Below are 14,244 nucleotides of genomic sequence, written 5' to 3'. Positions count from 1 at the left end.
ACCAACTCAGAGTGCTGGAGCTGGGGGTGATCTGAGAGGCTACTGAGACCAACCTTCCCTCAAGACCAAAGACATCTAAAGAAGCCAGCACAAGGCCCTCTGGGCCCTAAACCTGAGCCCCTATTCCACTCCCCTGCGCTTCCTAGCAGTACCCCGAGTTCAGCCTCCTGAGTTCCCACACCCTCCTCCACACGGGACAGACACTCGCACAGATTCCCTCACAGTCAGGGGGACCCAGATCCTCCCAGAACACGCTACACTCCTGGAGTCTTCCTGACAGACTGTTTCAGTCCAGCCTGGGCATGAGGAGTCATTCAGTGGCCACCTCCTGCAACCAACAGGGTCAAGAGGCTTGGTGGCACTGAAAGAGGGGCGAGGTGGCTCAGATGAGGCAGGCATGGGGTCTGCAGGGAGAGGTGGGGAGCAGGGTGTCACCTGTGGTCCACTTGAAGAAGGCCCTATCCCTTCCCCACTGTGGGTCCATTTCTCCCCCTCCTAGAACCTGGGAAAGCCACACAAACACACAGAGAGCCATACACTCAGGCAGCAGCTCTTCAAAGATGCAGCAAAGCAGGGAAACTGAGGTTGGCTTGCCTAACAAAGAGCACGAGCAAGCTGCACCCACCCACCACCTGTAGACTGATGGCATCCAGGGAGAAGGGGTGATGGTCTGCTCCTCATACGAGGGGAACAGACCTCAGTACTACTGTGAGTAATGCAACAGCGCCAGCCCCTTGGGTGCCTCTGAGGGTTTCTCCCCACGAGGCTCAGCCCGGTGGTGACGGCAGTCAAAAGCGGAAGTGGTCTGAGAGCCAGGCAGAGGCCTCCCAGGGCGGCTGGAAGGCAGGACACCCCTGTTTCCTAGGAGGCAGCCAAGCTCAGAGCCGTGCACTCCGGGGGGGAGAGGCAGCTCCCAGAGCTGCTCCCGATGTGAAGTCAGTTGTCACTTCTGTTAAAGTCATTAATTCCTAATTCCCCAATTACCTCATTAGGCGGCGGCGGGAAGAACGAGGCCGCTCCTACAGCAAATAATTATGGGAGTCAAAATTAATTTGGCAAAGTGGAGCGACGCTTTATTAGAAACGTCAAATTGCTTTTCTCTTATTTTGCTGCCGCCTCCCCACTCTCTGAGAGCTGCTAATGACGCTGCGGTGGGAGCTGATGTGTCACCAGGGGAGGAGGGGGTTTGGGGGCCGCCCCAGGGGGCTCGAGCCCTTCGAGTGCCCCGCTCACCCCTCATGTGGCTCCCACACTTCCTCCAGGGCCCCTCACCCTTTCCAGGCTCCCCATCCCAGGGCCAGCCCCGCCCGCCCCACCCTCTACAGCACCAGGCCTCGGTAACCCAGCAGAAGCCGGGTGTGTGCTTCACCACAGCACCCTGCGAAGGTGGTGGGTAACTGCTGAGAGGGGGAAAAGTAGACTCCTCCCGCTCCCTGTCCCCCTGCCCCTTCTCCTCAGCACTGGGGGGACCCTGTCCCCTAAACCCACAGGCACAGAGACAGAAGTCGTCAATGAGGCAGACACAGACCACCTGTAGATCAACTCATCCCGGGGACACTCACGGGTGATGGGGCTATCACCAGACACGGTGCTTCCTAGGGGCTGGGCAATGTCCTAAGAGCTTTATGTGCATCATCCTGAACCTCCCCAGCAGCTCCCTGTCTTCTGCCCATGCCACTACGCAGAGGAGGACACTGAGGCACGGGAGATGAGGGGACCCATGAAGACAGGGTAAGGACGTGGTGGAGCGGGGACTCAAACCCAAACATCTGCTCTGAAAGGCACACAGCCTCTCACGACTACGTGATGAGAGAGCGACTGCCCTCACTCACAGAGAAGGACCCAGAAGCACAGTCACACCTGCCACACAGGGTCAGGAGACTGAACCTGTCAGCAAACACCACAAACCGTGGCAGCAAACACCACACGGTCAAGGAATACAAATATAGAGCGACACGCCCAATCAGAGGCCACGAGACTGTCCCCCACGGGCCCCTCAAACACTCCTGGCATGATCGACACGCACCAGCCCCACGCTGTCACACTCAGTCATCGCACCATCGCACTGCCTCTCACGCGGGCGGAGACACCTGCTCACAGAGCTTCCAGCCTTCTCTGCCACACCTCCCTCTGCACCCCTTTCCTGCTCGCTTCGCTGCCTGGCCTCCCCCGCCCGGTGCCCATCAGCTGCCACTTCTCCTTCGGCTCCACTCTGCCCACAGGCCATCTCCCCTCAGGCCTCATTCCTTCACTCCTTCCAATCAGTGTCGGGTGAGGGTATGCAGCCTGGGGAGCCTAGAAAGCTGTCCTGTAAGGAAGGGCAGGAGCCCAGAGAAGCCTCTCCCCTTGCCCTCTCGCTCCCCTGAAGCTCAGGGTCCCCCAGGCAGATCCCTCCAGCACACAGAGCCTGGCCAGCCTGTTCAGCCCTCCCAGCTCAGGGTCCCGGCCAGGGTCAGCACATGGGGTGCGGGCAGGGAAGGGAGGTGGCTGTAAGGGGCTGCACAGGTGGAAATGGAGGCAGGTCAGAGGCCCAGGGGTTAAGACAGGGGAGAGGCTTAGAGCAGAAGTGGAGCAGAGCCACCTAGAGCTTGTAGGGAAGGGTGTGGGGCAGGACCAGAGATGGAGAGGAAACGGGCAGCTTCAAGACTAGAGTTAGGATGCAAACTGTGAGGAGAGGCAGCCTGGGGGAGGCAGTGGGAGGGAGCAGAGGGCAAGGAGGGGAGCTGCACAGAGAAAAGCAGAAAAGCGGGGCTGGGAGGTCAGGGTGGAGACATGGGGTTGGGCCAAGAGGTCAGGGAGGAATGTGCAGGGCTGTGGCCAGAGAGGCTGTAGCTATGGCCATGAGGCCGGGCAAGGTGGCTGCTGCGAGGGCAAAGGTCATGGGAACGATATTCAGGGGCAGGGCAGAGGCGGGACAGGATCAAAAGGCAAGGTGAAGAAGCAAGGGTGGGCCGTCCTCCGGTGGGGAGGCCAGAGGAGCAGGACAAAGTACGGGACACAGTGGGTGGCTGACTTGGTGTTGGAGTGAGTGGGCAACAGCCCAGGGCAGTCATGAGGTGAAGGCGTCCCGAAGGCTGCAGGAGAATGGCCTGGAAACCTGGAGGGGGGCCCTGACTACATTCAGGAAGGTCAGAGACACAGACCAGCTCAGAGCTCGGAGCTGGGCAGCCTCAGTGCATAATCGGCGGGAGAGGGGGTCCCAGGAGCAGAACTGCCAGAAGGAAACCCCAGGGGTCAGGAAACAGAGATTCTGGGGGCTCCACAGAAGGGAAAGATTTAAGGTGCTGGTCCCATGGCAGGAGGGACCGAGTGGACCTGGGGTAGGAAGGCCGGGGGGTCGGGGGTGGTGGCCCCGCTCCTTACGATGTGCAGCTGCAGGTAGTCCCCGAGGCCCGAGGCGCTGTCGACCCGCACCAGCACGGCGCTCCGCTGGTGCGTGCTGAAGCCCACGGCCAGGCGGTCCATCCTCGTGCTCGGCCGGTCATTGGGGGGCCACGTGTAGGTGATGAGCGCTCCCCCCTTCCCAAAGATGTACGTGGTTCCAGCTGCAGAGAGAAGGAAAGGGAGAGGGAGATAAGGCGTCAGGAGGGCGCGGTCAGCAAGTCCTTGGGGCTGTGCCCAGCGCCCTGAGACAACCGGTTTAGGGTACAGGGCTTCAGGTGTGAGACCCACAGCGGCCACCAGGCCCTGCCGCTCTAGGGAACAGTTGGCGGGCGGGTGCCCAGCTGGGAGCCTGTGCATGCGCACAGACAGATGTAGCTGCCTCATCAAGAATTCCAGTTTTAATTACAGCAAAACAGAGAGGTAATAGAGAGACTGACACAGAGAGAGAGGGCCTGGGGAGATGCTGCGAGGGGACAGAGATGATCACCAGGGGCAGGCAGGACCCAGAGGCCCCGCTCAACTGCTCCCAGGCCCGGCCCAGGTGACAGGTGTGAGGTGTGTGCTTCTGCAGGCTGCGCTGAGCAGGCACCAAGGCAAAGGAGTCCCAGGCGATGGCGCAAGGAGAAGCAGGGGCTGTGTTCGGCTCTGACTCACAGCCCGCAGGCTGGCGCCCCTCCAACACCTGCCCCCCACCCCCTCCCAAGCCCCTGCAAAGCCTGGTCCCAGTTTGCCTGGACTCCCTGCTTCCACTCCCAACTAGGGGGCTGCCTGGGTGCCAAAACATGGGGTCCTGGAGCCCTGCCCAGAAAAAAAGAGACAGACAAGGGGGTGGGGGGAGGGAGAGATTGACAGCCAGAGGAGGAAGGAGGCAGAGAGACAGATGGACAGAGAGGGACAGAGAGGGGTGTAGGTGAGAGAAAGCAGGAGGTTGGGAGCCAGAGATGGTGAAGGGAACCCTCTCCCACCCCTCCCCCACCCCACCCTCTCTCCCCCTCTGTCTCCTCTTTGCCATCCGGCTGCCGGGGGCGGGGTGTGAGGTCCCTAACGATCTCAGCCCCAAAATAAACCCCATTAGTCCCCACGTTCCCTCCTGCGGCTGCCTGGGCTCCCTGGGGGTGGAGGGGTGGGGGCAGACTGATGGCCGAGGTGGGGGTGGGGGACCGGTCACCCAGCTGCTGGCAAGGGAGCTCTGTCTGGGAGGCCTAGAGGACCCCAGGCTCTGGGGCCTTCAGAGAAGGGAAGACAACAATCTTGCATTCTTTAGAACATAAATGGAGCAGATGAGATTCATAAAATGCTTAATTAAATAATTAGCCACTAACGACTCCTCTCAAAGCACTTCTTGGGGGAGAGGGGTTCATGGGAGGACTTATCCAGAGAGAAAAGAGAGACAGATGGGCCTGAGGGGAAAAGCCTGGAGTAGACTGGGAGAAAAGTGTGGCTGTGGGGTGGGAGAGCTTTGGATGGGCTAGAAGGTCCCAGGTCAAGGAGGGTCTGGGGTATTTCCAGAGCAACCTGCTCTGCCAAAATAGCAGCCCAGTGAGTAACACTAAGGCCACCCCTCTCACACATCTTGGGGTCTCTCACCTCAGGGACTAGGAGCCCTGTTTGGGCAATATGGGACCAGGGATCTCTATCCTAGGAAGCTCCTAGGCCTTCAAAAGGAGAGGGGGACCCCTGAGTGCCTTGGAGGGAGGCACCTTCTGCAGGCCCAGGAGAAGCCAAGGAGACAAGGGAAGGCTGTGTGTGTTCTGGGTCCCAGAGAGGCAGTGAGGCCAGCGGTGTGGGGAGGGGGGAGGGGGGCGGAGGGGAGCAGGAGCTGTTACCCTGAGCACCTTCATCTGTGCAGGGCCAGAGGGGAAGATGACTCCCAGGGGGCCAGGCTGGGGAAGGAACCACCAGGGTGTCAGTTAACTGAAGTCTGCCACACCACAGTTGCAGGAAAGCACCCCCAGCAGACAGAGGAAGCTGGGCCCTGCCCCTCCCGACTCAGGTATCCTTCCCCTCTGAGGGCCTCCCTGGTGAGATCTGAAATCTCAAGATGGGGCCCCAAGATCAGGGGGGAGAATCCGATCGGGGCATGAGCCACACCCCCGGCCTCCGGCAGTCACTGCCTGGACAGGACAGGGCAGGGCCTGAGGGCTAGGAGCAGGTTAGGCCTCAGCCGGCAACCTTCTCTCCACTCCCAACACTGCAGCACTCTGGAAAATCGGCTGTTTCCATGGTAACCGAAATACCCAGGGTCCTCCCTTCCCCCTCTCCTCACTCACAAGCTGCACGTCCAAATTTGGGGGGTGAAGAGGGCCAGGGGAGCTGAGATGCTGACCCTCCTGCACACACACCCCTCCCTGCCTCCTGGCCTATGGGCCTCTTCACCCCTGGTTCCAGGGCCTCCCAGTCAAATGCAGAAGGGGCTTACTGGGTCTCTTGGTCCTTCAACCAACAAAGGAAAACTCCATCTACCTGGAGCCTCCCAAACCCCCCAGGTCTCGGGAAAAGGAGACCCTTTCTCCTCACTTTCCCATCCCAGGAACCCAGACAGCACATCACCCTGAGCCCGGAGAGGAGGTGAGAAGCGAGCCGCCCCCCATCTCCATGCCCATAGAGCAGTGAGGCAGGAGGGATCAGAGGCCGCAACCCCGGGCCCGGTGGCCGACGCGTCCCCAGTGACGCACCCACAGACCCCACACCCACACACAGGCCACGCCGCAGCCAGCTGCACACAAAGACCCAGTGTGGAGAGGCAGATCCCGACAGGAGACAGCCGGGAAACATGGCGGTAAACGCACAAAGACTGGCAGGCTGCGAGGGCAGCGGCTGGCACCGCGAGGACCGGACGGGCGCACGCCTCCCCGCCCCCGAGGCCCACGGCGCACGGGCCGCCCGCCGACCCCGCCAAACCCAGTCCCCAGCCCGCGCCCCCGCTCGGCCGGGCCTCCCCCGGGATTCACTACCCCGCGGCTCTCCCACTGCCGCCAGTTTATTACGCGGGGAGGGACTGTAAAAGCCTAAAGGCGTTTATTACACGGTGGGGGATCCGGTGGAGAGACACTTCTTGGGCCGAAGAGGTGAAGGATGAATGGTTTATTGGGCTGGGGCGGCAGTGATTACCCCGGGGAGGCATTTCTCTCCCCGGCCCCCCGACTCCCGCCCTCTGGGCAGCGGGCTGGGGGAGGGGCGGACGCGGGCGGGGGGCGGGGCTCCGCCCGGTCCCTCCCCTTCCCTCCCCGCTGCGCTCCGGAGGCGCGTCCCGCCTCTCGCCCCGCCAGCCGTCCTAGGCCCCGGCCACCCGACACCCCGGGTCGCGGGGGAAGGCACACTGGAGCCCAGGACACCAAACCACAGCTAGAACCTCTGACGGGCTCCCGAAAGGGCTCCGGAGAAGAAGGGGGCCTACGCCAAGGCCCATTATGTTGCCCAAGGGTGGTCCAGACCCACTGTTCTTGACCTCCCCAGGAAAATACTACTGAGCTACATGACAGATAACACTGTGGGGTGGCAGGGTGGGGAGCACCCCTGAAGCCCAAGGCAAGACTGCCTCTGGCCAGACACAAAATGCACAGGCCTAAGTGGCCACCACCCAAAGGCCCAGGCCTGGAACCTTCTGCCCACACCCAGCATGGTCCCCTCTATGCCTCCTGGACCCAGACATTCACTGGTCCAGTAAAACACTAAATGATCAAGAATCTTCTGTACAATTCCCACAAACCTGCATTCTAGAGGGGAAAAAAAAAACCCAACCAACCATTAATAATGGTTAGCTAATCCAGACCCAAACAAAATAATCATCCCATGTGAAAAGCCACCCATGCAGTGCTACCCCTGTGGTTAAAACTACATGTGCAGACCCTCTGCCGCATCAGAAGCCATGACAGAAACCTTCTGGTAGATCTAGAATCACGAGAGGATAAAACATCCTCCACAATCCAGAAAGGTTGCAGGCCTGAGTGCCCAGAGCCCACACACACCAGCTCTTTGTAGACAGACCCTCACTACCCCCCAGTGGGGGTTCCTCCCCAGATCCAGAGCCCTGGGCTCAGCTCTCTCTTGATCCCAGAACAATATCTTCTCAATTCTTAAGCTCATTCCTTGCCATAAAACATTCAGTCAGACATCCAAGTGAACACACCCATAACAAGAATCAAAATAAATGCCAGGTCCCTTTATAAGCTGGAGTGATGAATACAGAACCCCTGGAGGCTCCTGACTCAGAAACCAACTGGGATTGACCCCTCTATTCCTGGCCTCAGAGGGTATAGGAAATGAAGGTCAGGGGTGGCGAGGCACGTTAAGGGCTCTGAAAGCAGAATCAGGGTCAAGGATCAGAAGTGTCTCCCCCGCCCCGGGCCATTTTTAGGACCCAGGTGTTCTGGTCCTCCCCAGCCCAGACTGACTCCAGGTGCAGGCATGTCTGGCAGGTCGGTAAGGGGTATTATGTAACAGGAGGGGTTGGGGGTGGGAAGTGAAATGGAGGAAAGAGTGAAGAGAAGGAGGGAAGGAAGCAAGGAGAAAGGCAAGAGCGCATGAGAAGGGAAGTGGAGATGCAGGTGCAGAAAGAGCAGCTCCTCACTGTGGGGAAGCCCAGCAAGGAAAGGTGTCCTCTGGCCTGGATGGGTCTCCCAAGCTGGCTCTGCCTCTTGCCAAGCCTAGGTCCCAGCAGAAGCTGGCCCCTGGACCTCGCCCCACAGTGGAGGTGTGCAGAGGTGGGGTTCGGCCATGGCCGCTGGCCTCTTCCTCCTCTTCTCTCTGTCCTTGGGCCCTCCTCCTTCCTCTCACTTGCCTGACCCTTCATGGCCTCCTCCACTCAGTCTCCCCATCCCCTCCCCTCACTGCCCTGCAGTGCCCTCCAGCTCCCCTGCTTCCAAGGGGCCCTCCAGTTCCTCTGCTTCCAGGGGGCCCTGGGCAGCCCATGGCCCTCTTTGGGCTGTTTCTCTCCTCCGCACAAGGGGGTGACTGCCTCTGAGGCATCCCAATGCCAGCATTCCATAGGATCCCACCCCCGACACCCCCCAAGTTCTTTCCTCCATTGTCTCTCCCTTCCTTCCCCAGCTCTTTGCACCCTGACACCAGCTCCTTCACTGAACCTTCCTCTGGCACTTCAGTTCCAATCTGCCCAGTTCCCCTGGGCCAGCCCCGCTCCATCCCTTGCCTCTTTGACCTCCTCTCCTTGTCACCCCACAGAGATCTTCCCTGATGGCCTTTCTTCTCTCATCCTTTACTGCCTCTCCTCATTGCTCAGAAAGACCATGTCCTATCTGGGTCTCTCTAGGGACTGAGCCTCAATGGACCTGTAGGGGACAATAAAGAGGATGGAGAAAGGAAAGGAGGGCCAGATTGCTCGTGGTGAGAACAGGGGAGTTAAAATCAGGAGCAGGGGTGTGGGGGGCGGTGAGTGCAGGAGAAGAGCCTGGAGAGCATGGCGTGGAGATGACCCCAGCTGGGACAGAGGTTAGCCAGGAACACTCTGCTGGGCAAGAAGAAGAAAGGAATGAGAAAGGATGTTGGATGAGGCTGCTCCTGGGAACTGGATGAAGAGAAAGCAGAGGCATGAAAAAGATAAAGATAATCTAAGAAAAAAAGAGGAAGGGGGAGAGAAAAGAGGCGGAAAGCTTGAAAGTGGTATGGGGAACAAAGATTGGGAAGCAAGAAAGGACAGGTGAAGAACAGTGATGAGGAGGAAGAGATGCGTGCAGAAATGGGGACCATGAGGGCACAGATGGGAAGTGAAGATACGGGCATGAAAGATGAGGAAGGGACAAAAAGGGAGTCAAGAAAATGAGAGGGGATGGATGGGTAGAAACGGAAGTGACACAGAAATTAGAGACAGCAATTAGGTACAGAGTGTGAACTGGTGAAGGCACAGGGATGGAAGCATGGGGATGTCAGAGTGCCAGGACGGAAGGCAACAGAGGCACAGAGAGGGAAGTGATGGGAGGACAGGTATAGGAGGTGATGAGAGCACAGCAATGAGAAGTACAGAATGGCAAGTGTTGGAGGGCTGAGATGGGGACCAAAGATGGAAGGTGATGAAGTATACGGATGGGAAGCAATGGAGGTACGGAGGTGGGAGATGATGTACCATATGGGAGGTGAGAGAGGCATAGAAATGGAGGTGATGGTGGTACCCTGTGGGAACTGATGACAAGGTACAGAGATGGGAGGTAATGTGGAGAACAGAGAAGGAAGTGGACTAAAATGGGAGGTGATGGGATCTCTGGGACAGCAGGTAACAGGAGCTTTGAGATGAAATGTGAAGGAGAGACTGAGATGGGAAATATGGGACCTGACATGGAGATGAAATAAAATGTGAAGAGGGAGAGACCCAGGAGGCCTGGGATTGGAAGTCATGGGGACTCAGTAATGGGAAGTGTTGGGGGCACAGAGAATACAGAAGACAGAGATAGAAGGCAGCAGGTACAGAGATGGGAGGAGGGGCTTGCGGTGAATCTTAGGGGTCTAAGGCAAGAAGTGGTGAAGGGACTGGGCTGGGAGGTAAAAAAAAAAGGCAGAAACCAGAAGTGCTAGAGGTCAGAAACGAAAGGTGATGGGGTCTGAGAGGGAAGGCGAAGTCAATGCTGACAAGAAAGGTTATGGCAGGGGGGAGACACCGAGCTAAGCGGTGACAGTGTAAAGTGGGAGAGGACTGACTGGAGAGGCGATGGGCAGACTGGGGTGGGGGACAGAAATTCAAACAGTGGGGGGTGGGAGATGCGAGGGTCAGAGGTGGAGCTACGGCAGAAATGAAGAGATATGGAGAGGAAAAACCAGAGGTGAAGGGATGAGGCTGGGAAAGGATGGGACAGTGGAGCAAGCTGATTGCTTGGGAGGCGGTGGAAGGACAGGAATGGGGGAAAGACAGGACAGGGGCTGCAGGAACAGAGGTGAAATCGCCAGATACAAGGAGGTGGAAGAGGCGGTGATGGGACACATCTGAGGAGGGGTGATAGATGGGACGGAGGTGAGAGGTTGGTGGGGGACCGACAAGGAGATAATGGGCACGGAGAGGCTGGGCCAGGAAGGTGACAGTGGCCGAGGAGGAGGGAAGCCAGATGGAGGAATGATAAGGGGCAGGGATGGAGGTGGTGAAGACGAAGAGAAACGGGGAAGGGAGAGCAGGGCAGAGCGGATGAACGGCCAGATAGGGAGGGGGTGAGGGGGCCTACACAGAAGGGTGGTAACACCCCGGAGACAGGGATTCGGAGGTGAAGGGGAGGCAAGCAACGAAAGTGAAGAGAGATGAGGGGTAAACGGACGGGGTGAGGGGATGCTGCTGGAGAGGAGAGGGTGGGGCTGAGGTGCTGGTGGAGCCCAAGATGGGAGGTGAGGGGGCGCGGGCCCGCAGAGCGGAGGGGCCGGGCCTCGGCGCGCACCGGCTGGGGTGCGGCCCGTGGGGGCCAGGGCCGCGCGCAAGGGAGGCCCCGGGAGCCGGCCGGCCGGCTGGTATCGGCAGCGCCACTTACCGTGCCCGCCGCGGGTGAGGAAGGGCATGCGGTTGATGGCGATGGGCACGGTGCCGTGCTTGCTGTGGAAGTGGTGGACGTGGTGGGTGGTGCTGAGGCTGGAGGAGACCCGGGCCCCCTCGGCCGCCCCCAACAGCAGCAGCAGCAGCAGCAGCAGTAGCGGCAGCAGAGGTGGCGGCGGCGGCGGCGGCAGGGGCCCGGCCAGGGAGGGGGGGCGGCGCGGGCACCCCCCCAGCCCGCTCCCCCCGGGGGGCATTTCGGCCCGGGGGCGGCACCCTCACAGCCCCATGGCCGGGGGCGGGGACGCGGGACCGAGTAGCCCCGCGAAGCCCCCCTCCGGCTCCGAGCCCCGGGAGGGGGGTAGGGGGATGAAAAGAAGGAAAATCAGAGCCCAAGCCTCGGTCCGGAGCCAATGAAATCAAGTGGATCCCGCCGGGGAATCCGGGGTCCGCGGAGCGGCAACGCCAAGGTCCAGGACGCCTGGGTCCATCGCGAGGAGCTAAGGGTCCCCCCGCATCCTGGCGGGGTCGGAGCGGCACAGAGGGCCGTCAGAAACCCGGGGGAGCGCCCGGGGGAGGGGGCATGGTGCCGGGTGGAGAGATAGGGGAGGCGCGGGGGCCAAGCAGGGAGGGGAGAGCGGGGAAATCCTGCGGAAAAACCGAGCCGGGGAGGGGGGACTGGAGGAGAGAAGCAGGAGACCGATGGAGACTAGGGCCCGCCGCGCCGCGGCTGCCGCTGCCGCCCGACGGAGGCCGGGGGGGAAGGAGGGAGCGGCCGTGGGGGGGGCGGGGCGGGAGAAGGGGGAAGGAAAGCAAATCCGGGTGAGGGGGGAATGAGGGGAGAGGAGAGGAGGGGAGCGGGGCTGAGCGGAGGGAAGGCGCGAGCCTGCGAGATTCCGGCGGAGAGATGGAGGCAGCGGAGTGTTGCTGCAGAGGCTGAGAGGGCTGGAAGGGAGAGGGAGGGAGAGAGGAGGGGTGGAGAGGGGAGGGGAGGGGGAGCGCGGGCGGAGGAGGGGGCAGGGCGGAGGGACCCGAGCGGCTCCCGATCTGCGGGCGGCGCTGGGCAGCTCCGCCGCGCGGCACCTGGCTAGCCGGCTCGGCGCTCGCCTCTCCTCTGCGAGCGCCCCACCCCTCCCCCACGCCCGGGTGCGCGCACCCCTCCCGCCCCCTCCGGAGAAGGGGCCCTGCTGAATAATTGAACAGAACTGAGGCTTAGCCGGAGAGGCCGCTCTCTTCCACCTCCTCCCACCACCCCCCACCCCCGGCCCGGACGAGCCCCAATAGTGCTCGCTGGCCCAGTGCGCAGAGATGTGGCTACCACCACCTCTGCACGCACCCCTCGGAACACACGTGCACGCTAGGATGTGGACGGGCTCGGGTATGGAGACACCCACGTGCCCATACAGGCACCAGTGCGCGCGCACGCACACAGGCTCAGACACAGACATTGCATACATGTGCTCCCAGACACCCGGCACACGAACTCACACCCAACCGAGTGTGTACACATGCTCACACATATACGTGTTTGGTCACAGGCAATGAATGAACAGCCAGCGTACACACGGACACCCCCCCTCCAGGTCACCCTCCAAGAACAGGGTCACCCATATGCAAACAATGCACCCGGAGCCTCAGAGGTGCTCAGAGTTAAGACACCACACACACAGTCCCTCCACACCTGCTCAGACGGGTGCTTCCCTCCCCGCGGCAACCCTCCTGAACACCTCCAATCCTTCCAGTCCACTTCCTCTGCCCCTCCCCCCATATGCCAACCTCCCCCTCTTGGGTGGGGAGGGGGCGATTCCGGGATAACTATCCACTGAGTGTTCCACTTGGGACAAAACCCTTTCTGAGCCACTTATGTCCTGCTGAGGAAGCCATTCTCCTTCTAGGGGGCCCCTCCACTGAGACCTGCCCCTCAGACTTTGGGGCACTTCTGGGAAGTAAGAGCAAGGAGGCTTTCATCCCTTCGTCTGGATGCCACCTCTGCACTGACATCAACCTGAGTTCTGCTTGGACGGGGTCTTGCTGGGGGCAGCAGTGGGGGTGTGGGGGTGTGGGGAGGCCAAACATAGATGAGGAAGAGAGGGAGGGAGGGAATGATGGACCTGGAAGGAGACAGACAAGGAGAGGTGAAGAAAGGGCAAAAGGAAGGGGCTGTGAAAGGGGAGGGGGGGCAGGGCAGGGGCTGGCTCCTGCTTATTATCCAGCATTCCGTTTTGGAGCAAAACCTGTCACCAGGAGCCCCGAAAGAGCTGCCCCCAGCGCCTGGATGTAGTCAGGACCCGAGACAGCTCCTCTGCCCCAGCTGCCACCTTCCCCAACTTATTAGATGCCAATGCCCCATTTGGTCCCCAGCCTTTCAGAGGGAAGAAAGGGGTCCTCAGAGGCACCCAGAAAGAAGTGTCCAGGTGGTGTGTGGCCCCATGAGGGAGGAGAGTTTGCAAGCTAGGGAGCACGGCTTCCTGCCCTCTTTTCCTGTGCCCGCTCTTGGCCCTGGCTCTGGGATAGAGACTGACAGAGCTCTGAGCAGGCAGAAAATGTATGGTCCCGGAGGGAGGGAGGGAGGAGCCGGTGGCGAGAGGAGAGGAAGGGAAACCGCCTAGAGGCCAATCAATACTAGTGAGTGGGAAGTGGAGAGAGCCGGAGGGGTGACACTGGTGAGCGAGGTGGGGAGAGAGAGGGTAAAAAAGAAGGGAGAGACAGAGGTGTGCAGGAGATCAATAGAGGCTGCGGAGACCAGCAGAGCGGCTAGGGAGATGAGAAACAGACAGGGGCAGAGATGGGGAAGAACCCACTGCCTGGGAGAGCCCGCGGACAGGCTCCGGGAGGTGGAGCTGGAGCTGCCCAGGGAAGCGCTGTCCAGACCTCAGCCCTGGGGCTTCAGGCCCTGCCAGGAAGCAGGCCTCCGTCCAGCTTCCTTCCTCTCTCATTTCATATTCTCTTTTTTATTTTCTCTCCGCTTTCCTTTCTCTCATCCTGACAATGACTTCTCTCCCTCTGATCTCCTGCCTTCCCAGAGCAGACTCCTGAGCCTCACAATGGTGCCTTCACCCCCAGGAGGAATCCCCATGTTCCAGAAGGAGAAACTGAGGCCACACGTAGGGAAAGGCTGTCCTGAAGGTCGACTCCTCCTCATCCCAGTCTTTTCATCACCAGACAGCTCCACACCCCAGGCCCAACCCTCTGAGAATACCTGGGCCATCTCCACCCCCTCCATCTCTTCAGGCACAAGGGCCCTCAATGCCCAGGGTGCCTCCAGGGCTATCACACTTGGGGTGAAGCAGACAGGCATCTGGGCCAGGTTCCTACTTGACCTTGTGTATCAGTGGAGCCCCCAGAAGACCCATCATAGAGACAGCACGAGCATCAAACAGCCAAGCCTGGAGAATCAGGAG

The 14,244-nt window shown here is 60.3% G+C and overlaps 1 protein-coding gene across 14 annotated transcripts in view; it reads right to left on the bottom strand.

The window, feature by feature from the left end:
• The window catches only part of NRXN2 (neurexin 2), a 99,511-nt gene that overhangs the window by 24,599 nt on the left and 60,668 nt on the right, over positions 1 to 14,244 (bottom strand). For 7 of the 14 annotated variants that reach the window (XM_055580911.1, XM_055580913.1, XM_055580914.1 and 4 more), the window contains one exon: positions 3,364 to 3,545. In XM_055580911.1, the coding sequence (XP_055436886.1) occupies positions 3,364 to 3,545 (182 nt within the window). Of the gene's footprint in view, positions 1 to 3,363; positions 3,546 to 10,844; positions 11,101 to 14,244 lie in introns of those variants that run through there. The other 7 variants (XM_055580922.1, XM_055580921.1, XM_055580920.1 and 4 more) reach the window with 2 other exon arrangements.

Source organism: Bubalus kerabau, chromosome 5 (assembly GCF_029407905.1).
Source record: "Bubalus kerabau isolate K-KA32 ecotype Philippines breed swamp buffalo chromosome 5, PCC_UOA_SB_1v2, whole genome shotgun sequence".
In the NCBI taxonomy this organism is placed as follows: domain Eukaryota; kingdom Metazoa; phylum Chordata; class Mammalia; order Artiodactyla; family Bovidae; genus Bubalus; species Bubalus kerabau.
Note: the sequence above shows the minus strand (reverse complement) of the source record. Positions and strands in the feature narration are given on the sequence as shown.